This window comes from Brassica napus, chromosome C3 (genome assembly GCF_020379485.1).
Source record: "Brassica napus cultivar Da-Ae chromosome C3, Da-Ae, whole genome shotgun sequence".
Taxonomy (NCBI): Eukaryota; Viridiplantae; Streptophyta; class Magnoliopsida; order Brassicales; family Brassicaceae; genus Brassica; species Brassica napus.
The window spans coordinates 23,770,054-23,785,822 of NC_063446.1; the positions used below are offsets into that span (position 1 = coordinate 23,770,054).

The 15,769-nt window shown below is 38.7% G+C and overlaps 4 protein-coding genes across 7 annotated transcripts; 2 read left to right on the forward strand and 2 right to left on the reverse strand.

Moving 5' to 3' along the window:
* Positions 1-97: 97 nt before the first annotated feature.
* LOC106388828 (WD repeat-containing protein 48) lies at positions 98-5,417 on the reverse strand. Of its 4 annotated transcripts, XM_013828983.3 has the most exons (20): positions 5,218-5,417; positions 5,075-5,115; positions 4,692-4,791; positions 4,392-4,550; positions 4,192-4,257; positions 3,985-4,074; positions 3,589-3,885; positions 3,388-3,485; positions 3,232-3,267; positions 3,012-3,132; positions 2,698-2,934; positions 2,518-2,613; positions 2,354-2,419; positions 2,219-2,257; positions 1,989-2,123; positions 1,461-1,813; positions 1,229-1,322; positions 966-1,145; positions 735-841; positions 98-428 (listed from the first exon to the last, which is right to left on the reverse strand). In XM_013828983.3, the coding sequence occupies exons 3-19, from the start codon at positions 4,788-4,790 to the stop codon at positions 743-745; spliced, it is 2,265 nt and encodes a 754-aa protein (XP_013684437.2). In that variant the 5' UTR covers position 4,791; positions 5,075-5,115; positions 5,218-5,417; the 3' UTR covers positions 98-428; positions 735-742. The 4 variants fall into 4 exon arrangements, with proteins under 4 accessions (XP_013684437.2, XP_048606061.1, XP_048606062.1 ...); XM_048750104.1 differs by lacking the exon at positions 5,075-5,115 and having other exon boundaries at positions 98-278; positions 5,218-5,409; XM_048750105.1 differs by having other exon boundaries at positions 98-294; positions 729-841; positions 5,075-5,403.
* Positions 5,418-5,986: 569 nt separating this feature from the next.
* Positions 5,987-7,652, forward strand: LOC106388833. The gene is made up of 2 exons (XM_013828994.3): positions 5,987-6,380; positions 6,749-7,652. Exons 1-2 carry the CDS (start codon positions 6,049-6,051, stop codon positions 7,401-7,403), a joined length of 987 nt encoding a protein of 328 aa, XP_013684448.2. The 5' UTR covers positions 5,987-6,048; the 3' UTR covers positions 7,404-7,652.
* A 520-nt stretch (positions 7,653-8,172) lies between these two features.
* On the reverse strand, positions 8,173-12,788 carry LOC106388830 (receptor-like cytosolic serine/threonine-protein kinase RBK2). Its single transcript, XM_048750106.1, has 8 exons — positions 10,805-12,788; positions 10,622-10,728; positions 10,143-10,535; positions 9,636-9,887; positions 9,151-9,388; positions 8,938-9,073; positions 8,672-8,821; positions 8,173-8,581 (listed from the first exon to the last, which is right to left on the reverse strand). Exons 1-8 carry the CDS (start codon positions 10,855-10,857, stop codon positions 8,411-8,413), a joined length of 1,500 nt encoding a protein of 499 aa, XP_048606063.1. The 5' UTR covers positions 10,858-12,788; the 3' UTR covers positions 8,173-8,410.
* A 230-nt stretch (positions 12,789-13,018) lies between these two features.
* LOC106388832 (E3 ubiquitin-protein ligase ATL6-like) lies at positions 13,019-14,359 on the forward strand. Its single transcript, XM_022699412.2, has one exon. The coding sequence runs from the start codon at positions 13,069-13,071 to the stop codon at positions 14,230-14,232; it is 1,164 nt and encodes a 387-aa protein (XP_022555133.1). The 5' UTR covers positions 13,019-13,068; the 3' UTR covers positions 14,233-14,359.
* The last annotated feature ends 1,410 nt before the right edge of the window (positions 14,360-15,769 follow it).

Genomic DNA, 15,769 nt, shown 5'->3' on the forward strand with positions numbered 1-15,769 from the left:
CTGATGACATGAAAGAAGCAGCAGAGCAAATGTTGTCAAACTTGGTTTGATTGAACTTTCAGTTTAAATCCGGTTTGATCGTAAATGGAGCAGGGAATTTGCCTGAAGCTTGTGAATGAGTGTTTGATTTTTACTTTAGATACAGAGCATTTGTTCAGGGCACAATGAAAAACAGAGACAGTAAGTTTTTACTCGTTCTCAAAGCTCAAAATGTACAAATATTAGTAAAGTTGTCGACACCATCTCATCTAAAATCTTGGACCTTTTATCAACAGCTCCTGGATTCACGCCCGCTTCCCATTATTTTCCAGCATGAAGCTGAGTAAACTAAACCATGATTTATACCCATTCGGAATGAACAAAACATTGAAAAGCTATAGACTTGCATGTGTTTATATGAAGCAGCAGATTCCCATTTGGTCACAAATCTGTAAGGCAATAAAGGATATATGGTGATGATATTCATCCTCAACATAAAGTATGTTCCTATCATTCTTGCAAATATAAAATAAAATAGCAATCTACAAAGGCTTCTGTGTATCAGGAAGAACATATGAAAAAAATCTATTCTCTCTATCTTCTTTCTGATGTAAATTACCTAAAATCAAATCATCTTCTCAAGTTAAGAACCATCGCGTCGATGGAGATTGATGTTCCACAAATTTTAACTTGACAAACACATTCACATAAATGCATTCTTTCATGAGTTTTTTCACCTTCTTCGAGTAATTTACCTCATAAGTTATTTAGCTATAGCCACCCTGTAGTTGAGGATTAGATCCTCAGGTTTCTTCCATATAAACGTCCGCACAGTTGCCAAACTCCACTCTGGAGATAAGACCTGATATAATCACACAAAAAAAACATCCTTGTTCAGCCACAACTGCAAACGATAAACTAGACAAGTAAACCAATTTTTTTGGTTCTTTGATGTGTTGGTGAACATATCCTTGAAGCTGACTTACCTGGTTATTGCATAGGATCTCAATGGAAGGTCTGAGTTTCTGCCAAGGCTTTGATCCAGGCGTTAGCAGTCCATTTCCTGCAAACAGTTGCTGTGGTCCTCCTGAAACGCTTGCTCCATCAGTAGCTAAACTATCCAACGGACTGTCAAGGACCATCTTCTCCACAACGTAATTGGTAACCTACAGTAGCCAAAAAGAAGCCATTGAATAACAGAAACTGCAAGCATAACTTGTAGGTTTACTTTACGGATGGATAATTTTACCTTGTGAACTCTTAAGATCCGGGGTGCACTAAGTTTCCCTAGTGTGACCACCTGCACATTTGAGCCTTCGCATGGATGCAGGAAGAAGCTTAATCTGAAAATTTAAAAGACCTTCCAATGTAAGATACTAAAGCAAGACGGTGTGCTTTATCTATTTATAAAAACATTAGTGAGTAAAATGCTAAAAGTCCTAACTAATTTTTTTATTAGAGAACAAGATGGTGGCTTGTACTTTGTATTTTCTCTAGGTGGAAGACGATTGTTCAAGACGGCGTCCAGGCACCACAAGGGGAAGTCCTTCTCATCTTCAGTTCCGGTAAACTCAGTTATCTTCTTCCTCCATGGACCTCCTTGAGAACCCTCAGTGATGATGGACGGAGGGGAGATAGAAGGAAACTCAAATGGAGGATACACCGGATCATTCCCAGCACTGCTGTCTTCACTTTTGGATGCATTCAGATTCTTTTTGGTATCCTTTACGGATAGAACATCTCCAGAGGTAAGAGCTTGGGGTTTTGGTTTGTGCTTCTTCTTTGCCATCCAATGACCCAGCAGGCCTTTCAGTGTTTCACGACCTAGATTAATCTACAAATCACACAATCCAATGACAAAAGTTCGGTTTAGTTTGACTAAGCTCGAGCATATAAGAGTGTAAGTAAGATAAACAGAGCATGCAAAGATCTATTAACAACATGTAATAGTAAGATAAACGTTTCGAGGTTAGCTTCAACATAAGGAAAGATGCAGGCATTTAATCTACCTTATCATCTTCGGGTCGCCCGGAAACTTTGAGGTCTGCTGAATACATCTCAGCAGAGAAGCATTGTGGAGTCTCCAAATGTAAGGATAAGCATCCAAGTCGTGTATCCACAGTAAACCATGACGGAATGCTTACCTGAAAACAGAGAAGATGAACAATATATCACAAATCTGCTAGTCGCGCTAAAGAAAAATTATCATAATCTTAGAAAACGTATCAAAGCGACTTACCATTTCAAACAGTTCTTCTTTCTTCTCTTCAAATGATATCTGCAAAACATGGAAACAGATAATTTCAGGATTACAGCAGCATGTACATATAATCTAATCAGAAACTCAAATAAGAAGCCTAAGTTTCACAGAGACCTTCCCAAAGTCCTCTACCACAACACCCTTAGTTATATCCCATAGTTTCACTGAGTCACCTGCGTCCTGCAAAAGAAAAAGAAAAACAGCAGATATAATCGACCCTTCCACAAGTCTATCAACGGTGGTCTTACCAAAAGAGCATTCAGAAAAGTTTATTTCACCTTGGTTAAGATTTGCCTTTTATTATTTAAAATCTCATGCTGCACAATCGGGTGGCTTCCTGGAATAGTCATCAAAGGCTCCTTGTAGGCAGGGGGCTGCAGACAAGCCAAAAATTAGACACATTGACTCAAAAAAGGTTAAACAGAAGCATTTAAAGGAAGAAATTGTATTGTTCTTACTGGATTTAGTCCTTCCAAGGACACTCTCGCCCTATTGAAAGACAAATTCCCAGCCAAGAAAGAGCCACCTCGTTGAAAGACCTTTTCAGGACTCTGTACTTCGGCGGGCCATCTCTCCACAGAGGAGTCTATTGTTGCAACCCATATACTATCATCTTGCAACGCTAATTGCTGAATCGGATGTTCCTTAGTACACATCAAAACGCTCTCTCTTGTTGCCAAGTCTGTCAAGTATAGCTGACAGAAACAAAACCACATAAATGGAAATTAAAAAAGGAAGTTATACTTTGGAGGAAATTTTGAAGTCTACTCACCGATTGGTCTCTTCCACCGCTATAAACATGAGTAAATGATGGAGTGCATGCAAGCGCCCAAACAGAATCTGTGTGCACCGCATAGGTATGAAGACATCGCTGCTGACCTAGATCCCAAAGTCTAAAAATGAATGTAGAACCAGTTAGAAGAAACGAAATGATATCTTCTGCAGCCACAGGGCTCGTAGTTATGAAGTAATTAAAGAAAGAAGATAAAGACCTTATCATAGAATCAGAGGACCCAGACAAGCAAAACCTGCAGTATCAAGGTGACAAAGAAAGCATATCAGATAGAGAAGAAAATAGGCACCAAAAGGACCCAAAATAAACCATTGCTGGAATGAACAATTATTTAAAAAACAACCGGAAAACTCACCTGCCAGTTGAGTCTAGAAGCAGCACTCTGACATTATCTGTGTGCCCCCTCAGCTTCATAGTTTTTGAACCAGATCTAGGGTCCCAGACACGCAAAACCTGCAAATAAACAAAAAGAACCGAGTAGTACTCAGAAAACATAAACCCAAATATTGTATGTGCTCTTGTTGATATATTCTTAGATCCTAAATTGTATGAGTACCTTCTCTGTTCCACCAGAGACGAGCATCGTCCCTGCATCATTCATCGCCAAAGCATAGACGGACTCCTTATGGCCTTTAGCAATCGTTGGTGCGTACCCATGGGATGGTGATGACTGAACAGAGATATTGTTGCTCGAACCAACGTTTCTTAAACTTGTGACGGGCTGAGAGTTCCCAAGACCATTTGTAGAACCTTCTTCCATTGCATCATTAGGTTTCGCAACTGGTGATAAAGCAGCTTCGATGTCCCATATGAAAACCTCCCCGCCAAGGCCACCAGATGCAACAACATTGCTCTAATAGTAACAACATCAAGTTAGTATCAGAATGTGGTAACGGGAACTTAACATATCATACAGAAAGAAAAAAAAAAGCATGTAAGAATGTCGAGATACATTTTTTGCCGCAACTGCCAGACAAGTAACATAGTCCGTGTGCTGACGGAAAGTCCTCGTACAGGCTCCATCTGATAAGCTGTCCCATGTCTAGTGTAACAGAAAAATTAAGCCGTATTAAGAACCCAATATGGTGGTACCCAAAAAAAAATATTAAAAGGAAGGATATATACTGCAACTGCAAGCAACTGTGACAAATTCACAAACCTTGACAGTAGTGTCTGAAGAACAAGAAACAAGAGTGCTTTCACCAGCCAAAGCAGCGTCATTCACCTGACCAATCAACAAGGGAGCTCAAAAATTATCAAATGTACAACAGGACAAGTGAACTCAGGAAACACATGATCCTAATTACATAAAAACTCCAATACTGTAAGCCTTTGAGAGTCAGAAAAAAAACTCCATACCCAATCAACATGAGACTCAAAGGTAGCTGAGCAAAAGGACGCATCCTCATCAAAAGCCCATCTCTTAAGTGTACCATCACGACTTCCAGTGAAGAGGTAGCTCTGATCACCGGAAACAGACGACTTCAACACATCCAAGCAATTAACGCCAGCACAGTGCTGCAGCGTGGGAAATTACACAAGAGAACATAATCAGAGTTGAGTTTGAGAAGAAGATAACTCTTAGCTTCAAAGAAAAGGTAACACAAGCATGGATTAGCAAGCTAGCAGAAACTCATATTGGTGTGAAAAGAAGCTGACCTTTGAGTCGTTGCCATCGTTTAAGACATAGGTAAGCTTCTTCTCTTTGCGATTGCGGACAGAACCGCCATTACTCCCTGAACTTGCAACCCGGTGCATCCTGAAAAGGACCAAAAGCACAGCAAGTGAGTAACTAACTAAGCAACCTCTCCCCCCCTTTCAAACAAAACTATTATTATAATAAACCTAATTGATTAATCCCAGAGGATAATCAGCTAACAGAGAAGCTAAATTGAATGATCAAAAATCAAAAAAAAAGGCAAAACCTTTGGATATAAAAAAAAAACTTTTGATCCATTCAACACAGTCGTCAAATAACAAAAAAAAACTATAAATTTCACAACTTTATCTAAATAAAGTCGTAGACGAAACAATCTGCACACCTTTTAATCTGAACTTCCGATGTAAATCGATGATGATTAACCTACGAGATTCAACACACTTTTCAAAACCCTAGAATCGATCTTTCGCGCGGGAAGGAATCGATATTTGGGTTGGGGGGGGGGGATCAGATTGATCTACAAACCTCGAAAAGTTTGCACGAATTTGGGGAAAAGTCAATTAAGGAAACACACCAGAGCAGAGCTTGTTCCAAGGCTGTGGTGATGGCGAGAATCGGAGGAAGAAGAAGAAAGAAAGAAACAAAAGTATTTTTTTTTAATGAAGAGAAAAGGTATAGGAGGAGGACATTAGGAACACAAACTCTTTTCCAATGCTTCGCACTTGAAACTTGAAATATTATTTATTTAAGGATAAGATTACATAAATCTTTTTTTTTTAATTTGTTTTATTATTAAGGATAAGATTATATAAATCCTTCTTCTTATTACATATACACAGACCGGTAATTACAAGACGACAAAATCCAAAACTCTCAAAAATATGTAAAACTAGATGTAATAAACTTGATAATTATTAAATTTACAAAGTTCTCTGAGTAAATATTTTTTACAAAGAATAATAACATTTTCTACAGCGGTATAAGATTCTTATTGATATAGATAGATATACATGTGTAAGAGATAGCATTCAATATTCAAAGCATCTTTATCTCCAATTTTTTTTAAAAAAGATTATAAAATAAATTTTAATATAATTAAATATAGAATGATATTTTGAAATTTAGGAGCTAGTAATTAAATATAGAATGATATTTGGGAACCCATCCAATAGTACATTCGAGTAATTATTAATTCATAAAAAAAATTACAGCTTTAAAGTTCACAGCAATTACGATCTTTAATCAAAAGATTAATCTCGACATACTAATTATAGTAAGTAATCACAATGACAACAAAACCTTCCACTAGTTTCCTTAACGAGAGATCTCTCTCCTCTCTCTCTATTCTCATCATCAATGGCGTTTCTCTCCTCCTCTTCGCCGACGATGCAGAAAGGAGTATTCGTGAGCGTGCCGGTGCTTGTACTCTCCGTTTCCTTCGCAGCTGCTGTCTTCTTCCTCCTCTCCTCTTCTCTCTCCTGCTCCTGCCCTCCATCTCTATCTTCTTCGAACGTAGTCGGTGGAAGCGTTAGTGACGTGAGGTTAGAGGAGAGGATATCGACGACGAGAGAGGATATAGAGTGGGTTAGAGATCTGATTAGATCCAACGGTTTGCATATGCAGAAGAATGAGCTTAGGAAAGGGATCAATCCTCGTACTAGAGATCAACAACTCGCAGATCTTAAACAGTAAGCGTTACAGCTTCAAGCTTAAGTAGTTTTGAATGGTTCTTGAGAATCGAATTGGTGTTAGCTTAGTGAACAAGTTTGTATGTGCCTTCGTTGTCTCTTTAAGTGAAAGGGTTCTCATTTGTTTGAATCCAACAAGCCCCGAGACTGTTGCTGAGAGATTGTTTCTTTGTGTAGATTGGTTTTTTTACCAAAGTGTAGGGCTTTTGATGAGATATCTTATCATCTTCTGCTCTTGTTTATTAGTTCTTAGTTGTCACTGTCTTTTCAAAACTAATCTAAGTGGTAAAGTTATGATCTTTCATTACATTACTCTGATTCTTGAATATTAAAGACTCGAGCTTTTACTCTGTGTTGTTTCATAACAGGTACAAGGGTATATCTCATTACGAAGGAGAAGAAGCAAACAACCACACAGCTCTTCCATGCCCTGGCGAGTTACTAGTCGAGCAGCACCACAGCAACTACGGCGAGCCATGGGCAGGCGGCCGCGACGTATTCGAGTTCTTGGCCGAATCCTCCAATCTCAAACCAAACTCTCGCGTCCTCGAAATCGGATGCGGCACCTTACGCGTGGGTCTGCATTTCATACGCTACCTCAATCCCTCGCACTTCCACTGCCTCGAAAAGGACGAGCTTTCTCTAATGGCTGCTCTAAGATACGAGCTTCCCTCTCAAGGTCTTTTGCACAAACGACCTCTTATACTCAGAGGAGACGACATGGAGTTCAGCAAGTTCGGCTCGGGTGTAACGTATGATCTTATATACGCGAGTGCGGTCTTTCTCCATATGCCTGATAAGCTCGTGTGGGCCGGACTCGAGAGGCTGGTGGAGAAGTTGAAGCCTTACGAAGGGAGGATCTTTGTGTCGCATAACGTGAAGTTCTGTTCGAGGTTAGGTGGGGACGAGTGTGCGAAGAAGCTAGCGAGTTTGGGGCTTGAGTATCTTGGTAAACAAACGCATGATAGTTTGTTGTTTAATCACTACGAGATTTGGTTTGGGTTTAGACGGTTGAAACCATAAGAAAAGATTGTTGGAAGTCTCAGTGAGCTTAAAGGAGAGAGCACGCCCACAAAAGCTGTGAAGTACACTCACTACTGTGGTCGGAGAGATACATGTAATGTTCATAAAAGCCAAGTGATATAATCTGTAACCAGAAAATTTTGTTTTCATATTTTTAGAGTTGTTACCATTTGTTTTTTCTTTTTGTGTGCAAAGAGTTGTTGTTACCATTTGTTTGTTTGTCGTTAATTTGAAATAAGTCTCTAACGATAGTAGTGCGCAAAAGAAAGTATCTCCACCTGATAAGAAATTAACATTCAAGGGACAAAAAGACATGTCCAAAAGATTACAGTTACATTCTCTGATCAGGCATGCAGTGCGGTACGCCGATCAGCCAATAGGGTTTATAAAAAGATAAAAAATATCATAAGAGGGCTTTCGTTCACAAAAAATAGTTAAATCAACTTTTTACATGCAGTATGAAGCATCTCATATTAATATGCACTGGGCCGTGAATTTTACAATAATACATATTGGGTCTCTTGGTGCTTTCACTGAAGGTCTATGGGCTTATTTGATTTGTGAGTCAAAGTTTCTTGCTGAGGAGAATGCAAGTACAACACCAAGTCCCAAGAGATTAGGCTATCACCATTTGGTTATATGATATTAGTTTTGTTTTTTTCTAGTATTTGTATATGTTTTTGATCGAGTATTAAAGATAGGTCTAACATGTAGACTAAGTTATATAATCATGTGGACTAGTCCTATGTTTACGTCAATATAAGGAATTTTTTTTTTGTTTGGACGTGTGAGGAGTCTCTGTACAATGATAAAGAAACAGCTAAAGCTTGTGGAAACAAGAGAAACGAAATAAGTAGAGTAAACCATACGTTCAAGGCAGCTTCTGAAACTCAAAAGTCTCAACATTTGCTTGCGTTCAATCACAGGCCTAACAACCAGTCCACACATAATAGCTAAATAGAATCAATAGATGCAGTACATACATACATAATGGCATTGTTCAACTTTCAAGAAGCTAAAGCAACCTCTCGAATGCGATCAAGATCTCTCAAGTGCCTAGTTGAGTTATATTCTATACTATCTAATAACTCCTCAGAATACGTTCGTTGCATCATCTTTCTATTGTCTTCTCTTGGTGTTACAACGCAACTTTCTTGACCTAATAATGATTCAACAACCTGACATACATTTTTTAAATTACTGTAACCGAACAAAAAAGAATCAAAACTGTTAACTGATAACGCAAGGGATAACTTATATCACTGTACCTGGCTCATACGGGGTCGTAGAAGAGAAGACTGCTCTATGCATAAAGAAGCTGTGGAAGTTAACCGGTTAAGCTCATCCTGATCATACTCATCTCCAAGCGACGGATCCACCAATTTCTTTATATCTTTCTTCTCTAGTAACGGTTTGGCCTGTGGCCATATAGAAAATGATACATTACTTGTCCTAAAATGGTAAAAAGGAATGTCCAATTGACTGTAAACCGGTTTGGTTAAGCCTCAAATGTCAAACCGGTCTGTATACTTACCCATAAGACAAGGCTTTGCTGAGACTCGTCAAGAGCTGGATGGCCGGTTATGAGTTCCAAGAGAAGAACTCCAAAGGAGAAAACATCCGTCTTCTCATCAACAATGCCATGCATGAAATATTCCGGCGCAAAGTACCTAATCAAAACGTTACCGTGCGTTTTAGAAAACATTCTTAAAAATTGTTAAATAAACAATGATTTACATAGCGTTACCCGAATGTTCCTTCAAATTTGGATACGTTGTGGTGCGTTAACTGCTTTGGTAGCCATTTGGCTAAACCGAAATCGCATATCTGCGGTTGAAAATCCTCGGTGAGGAGAATGTTGTCGGCTTTGATGTCACGGTGGATGATCCTTCTTTGACAACCCTCATGAAGATACATTAGTCCATCTGCTGTTCCTAATGCCACCTTGTAACGTCTGCTCCAAGTAAGCTTATCTTTTGAAGGTCCTGCCAATTTTAAACATAAGATTTATAATCATTATTAACAGTAAGATGGTTACCGGATCGAATGAAACATTCGTCTTAGCCCCCAAATTTTAAAGTGTTATTAATAACTTAATACACATATATCTCATGGTCTCCAAATTATTAAAAAAATGTTTACTATTAACTTAAAAATGTTTATGGCTCCTAGATCTCAGGTTCGGTCATGATTACTGTTTAATCAGTCAAGTTTAAAAGTGGACGTATATACCATGGAGTAGAGAGCCTAGGCTCCCAAGAGGAGATAGTCTAAAAACAAGATACATTCCATCTTCAGTGCAACAACCGATGAACTTGGCTGTGTTTGGATGATCAACATGAGCTATAATCCCGAGTTCAGACAGAAACTCAGCTGTTTGCTCGTCTGGTGTGCCTTTGGTGAGACGTTTCACAGCGATTAGCTTTCCCTCTGGTAGTATTCCTTGGTAGACCTCTGCGTAACCGCCTCTCCCGATTATGTTTTCTGCAAACGTTTATTAACGTTTTACAATCTCAGTCACAACAGCAACCAAACAATGCCTAAAGTAGTAAAAGACAATACACTTTGACTCGATAAAAACAAAAAAAAATGTTAGTAACCAATAAAAACAATGCCTAAAGTAATAAAAGATTCTAAAAACACATTTTGACTCGATAAAAAAACTTTAAAAAAATGTTAGAATTGATAAAAACATAGTTACTAGTTAGTATGTTAAGAATATAAGTTAAGACTCGTTACCAGGGTTGAAATAGTCAGTTGCTATTTCGAGGTCAGTGATTGAGAAGCTGTGAAGAGATGATTGGAAGTCATAGATATCGTGAAGGTTCAGATCATCGACGTCTGGATCTGCGTTTTTGTTGCGTTTGGAGATCACTGGGGCACAGCTTAACGGAGGGAAAGAAGACAAACGTTTCATGGACCTGCGTTTCCAAAGCTTGAAGAACTTCCCCCAGTTCGAAGATGCTCTGAGATTCTTGCAACGCACGTCTGCGTCTGCGTTTTCTATAGCTTCTTTGTTTTGAGGAGGATCTTCCGAGGAAGAGATGGAGCATCGGTTTAAGCATGCTTCTAGAGCTCCTCTCGGTGATTCAGGATCTTGCTTCTCTTTTTCTACCTGTAGACATCTCAGATCTGGGAGAGAGAGAGAAGAAAAATCGTGAAACGTTTGGAAGAACTAGGTTTCTTGGTGTACAAGCAATGATATATATTAGGTTTACCGTGAGCTGAAGCAGAAAGCATAGCATTGGTTCTTTTGTGTTTTGTAGTATGATTCAGGTCGTCTGAATCTTCTTCAGTGACATAACTTGAATGTTTTGAGTCGTACCTAGCAGGAAAGAAGATTCAGACAAGACTTAACCAAATATGAGAAAGAAAAACATAGAAATGATTTGAGTAATTACATTGGAAGAACACAACATAAGGGAGAAGCTACGTTGATTTTGTCTACAACCATGAAACTTTTAAGATTTTATCAGAAACCTAAAACTTGAAAGACAGAGAGAATCATGGAAAAGAAATAAGAAGGAAGTTTTGAACTTGGTGTTGGTCTCGAGACACCCGAAAGAAAAGGTTTTAGCTTTGTGTTTTAAATTAGATTACTAATTTAATTGCTTCTTTATTGACCAGTGAATATATCTAATAGTTTTCTTGTTAATCTATTATAATTAGACTCTAGTACGACTAAATCCTATATATAGCAACGCTTTTGATTTTCTCCTTTTTAGGATAAAAGTTCTGAGTGATTCAAGGGATTTGTAGATTGTTTTAAAATCAGAATTGAGTAAATCTATCTAAGTATTCATATCGTTAATTTGCAGTATTTTGATCCTGCTAATTAGGCTAATCTGTTTAAAAAATAAATACATTACTTGTTTTTTTATATTTTCGTTTTGTCAACTTTCTTGTGATTACCTAATTAGTAATTAGAATCATTTCCGTGTGTTGATGTACATGATGCAGAAAGCCTGCATTAAAACCTGTATTACTATTATTGCTTTGCACACAACTAATTGTTTTTGTCTGTAATGTACTTTTATGTTTTAGTATTATACTCTTATCTGAAGAGCGTTTGTTACTTTTTAATTACTGATTTCTAATATATATTTGAAGCACTCAACATTTAACTAAAGAATTCGGAAATATATTTGATTTTGAAAATTTGTACCATTTACTGATGAAGTTTTGTGGCTTTTGGTTTGTGGAAACTGTTGTACAAACTTGTGTGTGGTTTGTAGATACACACATATTGCTTATGACACAAGAAACATTACAAGAAATTTGAAGATCCTTTTCATTGAGTCTATAATAAACAATGCTAACTTGCACACTTGAAACAACAACAAAAGGCCTTGCTAAGTAATCAGTTAACAACTATATACATAATATATTGTATATGCTTAGTTTTGTATAGAAATTAACTAGCAATTCTCTTTGTTCTCTCCATAAACAATGTTTCTGGAGGCATTTCTAAGGATTCCAAGCCGATGCCGTCTCATAATATCTACCTGAGAGATTGTGTTGTGCAACAAACCGATTTGCAGCTTGAGTGTAGTGAACTCCATCCCAATTAACATTGTCGGAACTATCATTACAAGCTTTTGGCTGTTATTAACTTATTATCGTTCCATTACAATATAATTATAATGGATTTTGAAGTTTTATATTAATCTGTGTGTAATAGAATTGCGGTAGAAGTTTGACTGCGTTTTGCTTCCACCACCGGCTGTTATCTTCGTTGTTTGTTGAACTCACAACTCGGAGGGGTCCAAACATTCGTTAAAGTCAATTATGTTCGTCGCTTACGATTTATAAAGGCTTCATCAGGACCATAAGGAAAGCATATTTGTAAAGGCATCAGTTGCTAATGGCCACCCACACACACAAGCTAATGGTCTATAAATTTCCATGTGTATTCTAGTAATTGTGGAGTGTTTCAAAAAAAATTCTAGTAATTGTGGAACCCGATTCTTTTTGGAGTTTTGTCCTCTCTTTGCATTTGTTCTACTTTCGCTAGTTGATTTTTTGATTTTCGAAAAATTATAAGATCTTTGCAAATAAATCGCTCTTTTTATAAGGAGACACCCAAAATAATTTTCGAAAACGAGTCCTTTTTTTCGAAAACGAGTCTTTGTTTATGTGCATGTATTAAAAAAATTGTGGATAACAGCTGAAACTTTAACAAAACAAAAAAAGTTCTTTGTGAATCCAGTGACATGAAAACGATATAAAGAAGTTTAGCATAGTTGTTGAACAATAAAAGACAACATACAAAAGCTGTCCGAAATATTATATATGCAAACATAGTTTAGTTAACTCTCCTCTTCATGTAATCTTTTGAAAATTTTGAAACATATAGTTAGTTAACTCTTCTCACCGGTACCGATAAGGATGTTTTCATACGACTATTATAACACCAAACTAATTTCACTGTAATAGTAACACAAACCAACAGAAAATTTCATTTAAAAATTGATTACGTTACAAATACAGAGAAAAAATGTCACGTTTAATTGATTGTACGAAGCTTATATTGCCACGTGGAACTCAATGCTGACTCTACTGCTTACGTCACTGTCAGCTATCTCTTCTTCTTCGTTCTCTTTTGACGTTATAATAATAAACTTTTCTTCTCCAAGAGGCAAAAAAAAACACAAACAACAAAATCATGAGAAGATCTGATCACGCGACGCCGGCGTTTCCCGGCGTTTTGCCGATTGTTTTCTTGCTAATATTATCAGCGGCGGAGCTTGTGGCGGGTCAGGGCCAGCCTGATCCGAGAGATGAAAGGTATAACTACGGTAACTTAAGTCCAGCCATGGCGGTGATCGTCGTGATCCTCATCACAGCTCTCTTCTTCATGGGCTTCTTCTCCATCTACTTCCGCTACTGCTCCGGCGCACCCGACGCCGGAGTTTCGCCGGCTGGTGGTGGAAGAACCAGAGGAAACGTCACCGCGGCGGCGCGTGGGCTCGACGTTTCCGTAGTGGAGACGTTTCCCACGTTCGTCTACTCGGAGGTGAAGACGCAGAAGCTAGGGAAAGGGGAGCTGGAGTGTGCGATCTGTCTGAACGAGTTCGAAGACGACGAAACGCTGCGTTTGCTGCCTAAATGCGATCACGTGTTTCACCCTCACTGCATCGGCGCCTGGCTTGAGGCTCACGTGACTTGTCCCGTTTGCAGAGCGAATCTCGCCGAGCAAGTAGCTGTCGAACCGGATCTTGAGTTGCGGGATGTGGTGGTGGATCCTGAACCGGTGGTTGCTGCTCCTGTACCGGAACAATCGGTTACGAATGAAGTCGATTCGAGGAGATTGCCAGGTGTACCGGTGGATGTTAAACGAGTCAAGTTCTCGAGATCGCATACGACCGGGCACTCGGTGGTTCAACCGGGAGAGTGTACCGAGCGGTTTACTCTCCGGTTACCTGAAGAGGTGAGGAAGAGGATGATGGAAAATTGGAAACTGAACCGGTCGGATAGTCTTACTAGGGGAGGGAGTTCGAGAAGAGGTAAACCGATTGACCGGTCAAGGGCTTGGTCTGATCGTTGGTTGTTCCGCAAAACGCCGTCGTTTCTGTGGAGGAGTCGTGATGATGGTTCGATTAGGCTAGGTGCTACCGGTAGCGTTAGAGGCAATGCTGTGGTGAATTCAACCGGTGATTCGGTACGGTCAGACCGGTGGGCTTTTCTTAGAAACGGGTCGTTTCTGTGGAGGAACAGTTCGGTGCATGTGCCAAGAGGAGGAGGAGTCAATAAGGACGGCGAAGGAACTTCGGTTAAGTCAACCGGGACAGGCGGCTCAACCAGTGGTTCGATGAGGTTACCGGTTTAGCTGACTTTTCTTTACCGTAGCTACTCTTTTTTCTTATCTTTTTCATTTTATTTTGTTCTGTATCATTGTTGATAAAACACGCAATACATTTTCTTAATTTTTAATCGTTAAAGTTTGTATTCCTAAATTCTGTAACGTACGTACATATGAATCAAAGTCAAATCCAGAAAAATAGATCTGTTTTTCTAAAAATAATATATAAAAAAGCTTTATAAAATGAGGTGCGGTGTGGTGCAGGTAGGTTTCTGAGTTCTTGAAATATAAAAAGGTCTTATTCGATGACAAAGAATATAGCTACATGTAGGATAGATTCAATAAGCGTATAGAATATATAGTTTGTTTGTTATTGCTGAGAATAGTATTTGAGGATAATCGTCATTTCAAGAAAAGACAAAAAATAGAAAGAAAAAAACCCTAGTTCCTTTCTTTCTCGAGTGTCATTTTTCAAGTGGTCAATGGTGGTGCGTTGTGCTAGTTTCTCCAGCTCTGCCTTTTCGTTAGTGCATCAAAGACTCTCTTTTGTTCTGTTTTATGTCTTAGTGGTCTTAGTTCTAATAAGAGAATCATATTTCTTAAGCGCTTGGGAGTTCGTGTGGTCTTGCGGCAAGTGTGGATGGTGTCTTCTCTCGTGTCTGCGGTTAGGTTCTTCTCTGTTGTCTCCGGTTAGAAGCCCTCTTCCTTGGAGCGTATGGTGGTTTTCTTGTGGTTATCTTTCGTCCTATTTTTCATCGGTCGTTCATTTAGATTTCAGTGGGTAAAGTGTCAGTGATGTGAAGTTGTGTTGTCCCTTGATATGCAACCGACAGGTTCTTCCGTATTACTTGGTAAGGGGCTATGGAGCTTATGCTCAACTGCGTGAGGTATTGGAGTAGTCGATCGCCAAACATGTATCTTCATTGGCTGCTCGGGTTGGAATTTGAGGTTTCTTTGGCTTCTTTGAGGTGAAACAATGGTAAGTGTGGTGTTTGCTCGTGGTTCCTCCTTCAACCTCAATAATTTAGGCCTGCTAAGCTTTCTCGATCAATCATGCGTCTAATGCTGGTTGTTTCGCTTCCCTTGATTGTATGGTTGTTTTTCTCTTGGTGCTTAGCTATCTTGTTCTTTTTAGTTTAAGTTAGTTTGTTAGGGGTAAGTGTTTGCTCCAGTACTTGTTTTCTGGGTAGTATGTTGTTTCTATGCCAGTTTATGGCTTTGGAAAAAGGTCGTATACTTTTGCTGATTTTGTGGCTAAATCAGTGTTTGGACTTTTTATCAATCTAATAGACGACAAAAAAAAAATGATAACACTATTGCAGATAATTCCACACAGTTTTTGGTGTTTATGTACATTATTTGACCGCCACTAGGTCTCCCGTGAGATCACGGCACGTATGAAGTCACATTTGTCAATTTTAATCTAGAAGGACATAATATAATATCGTAATCAATGAACACAATCTTATAAGATAAGCATTGAAATGATCATCCACTTCTTTACCAAACTCAAGCACTATGATCATCCACTCCTTTACCAACTCAAGCACTATGATCATCTACT

Excerpts from the sequence above, each read along its gene's own strand:
- LOC106388828 (XM_013828983.3), bottom strand. The coding sequence starts at position 4,790 with ATGCACCGGGTTGCAAGTTCAGGGAGTAATGGCGGTTCTGTCCGCAAT. Across the intron at positions 4,258-4,391 it reads TTGAGTCTCATGTTGATTGG|GTGAATGACGCTGCTTTGGC; the intron begins GTATGGAGTTTT and ends TTGATTGGTCAG. Across the intron at positions 2,420-2,517 it reads AAAGGCAAATCTTAACCAAG|GACGCAGGTGACTCAGTGAA; the intron begins GTGAAATAAACT and ends TTTCTTTTGCAG.
- LOC106388833 (XM_013828994.3), top strand. The coding sequence starts at position 6,049 with ATGGCGTTTCTCTCCTCCTCTTCGCCGACGATGCAGAAAGGAGTATTC. Across the intron at positions 6,381-6,748 it reads CAACTCGCAGATCTTAAACA|GTACAAGGGTATATCTCATT; the intron begins GTAAGCGTTACA and ends GTTTCATAACAG.
- LOC106388830 (XM_048750106.1), bottom strand. The coding sequence starts at position 10,857 with ATGGTTGTAGACAAAATCAACGTAGCTTCTCCCTTATGTTGTGTTCTT. Across the intron at positions 9,074-9,150 it reads AAATTTGAAGGAACATTCGG|GTACTTTGCGCCGGAATATT; the intron begins GTAACGCTATGT and ends CGTTTTGATTAG. Across the intron at positions 8,822-8,937 it reads AGCAAAGCCTTGTCTTATGG|GCCAAACCGTTACTAGAGAA; the intron begins GTAAGTATACAG and ends ATATGGCCACAG.
- LOC106388832 (XM_022699412.2), top strand. The coding sequence starts at position 13,069 with ATGAGAAGATCTGATCACGCGACGCCGGCGTTTCCCGGCGTTTTGCCG.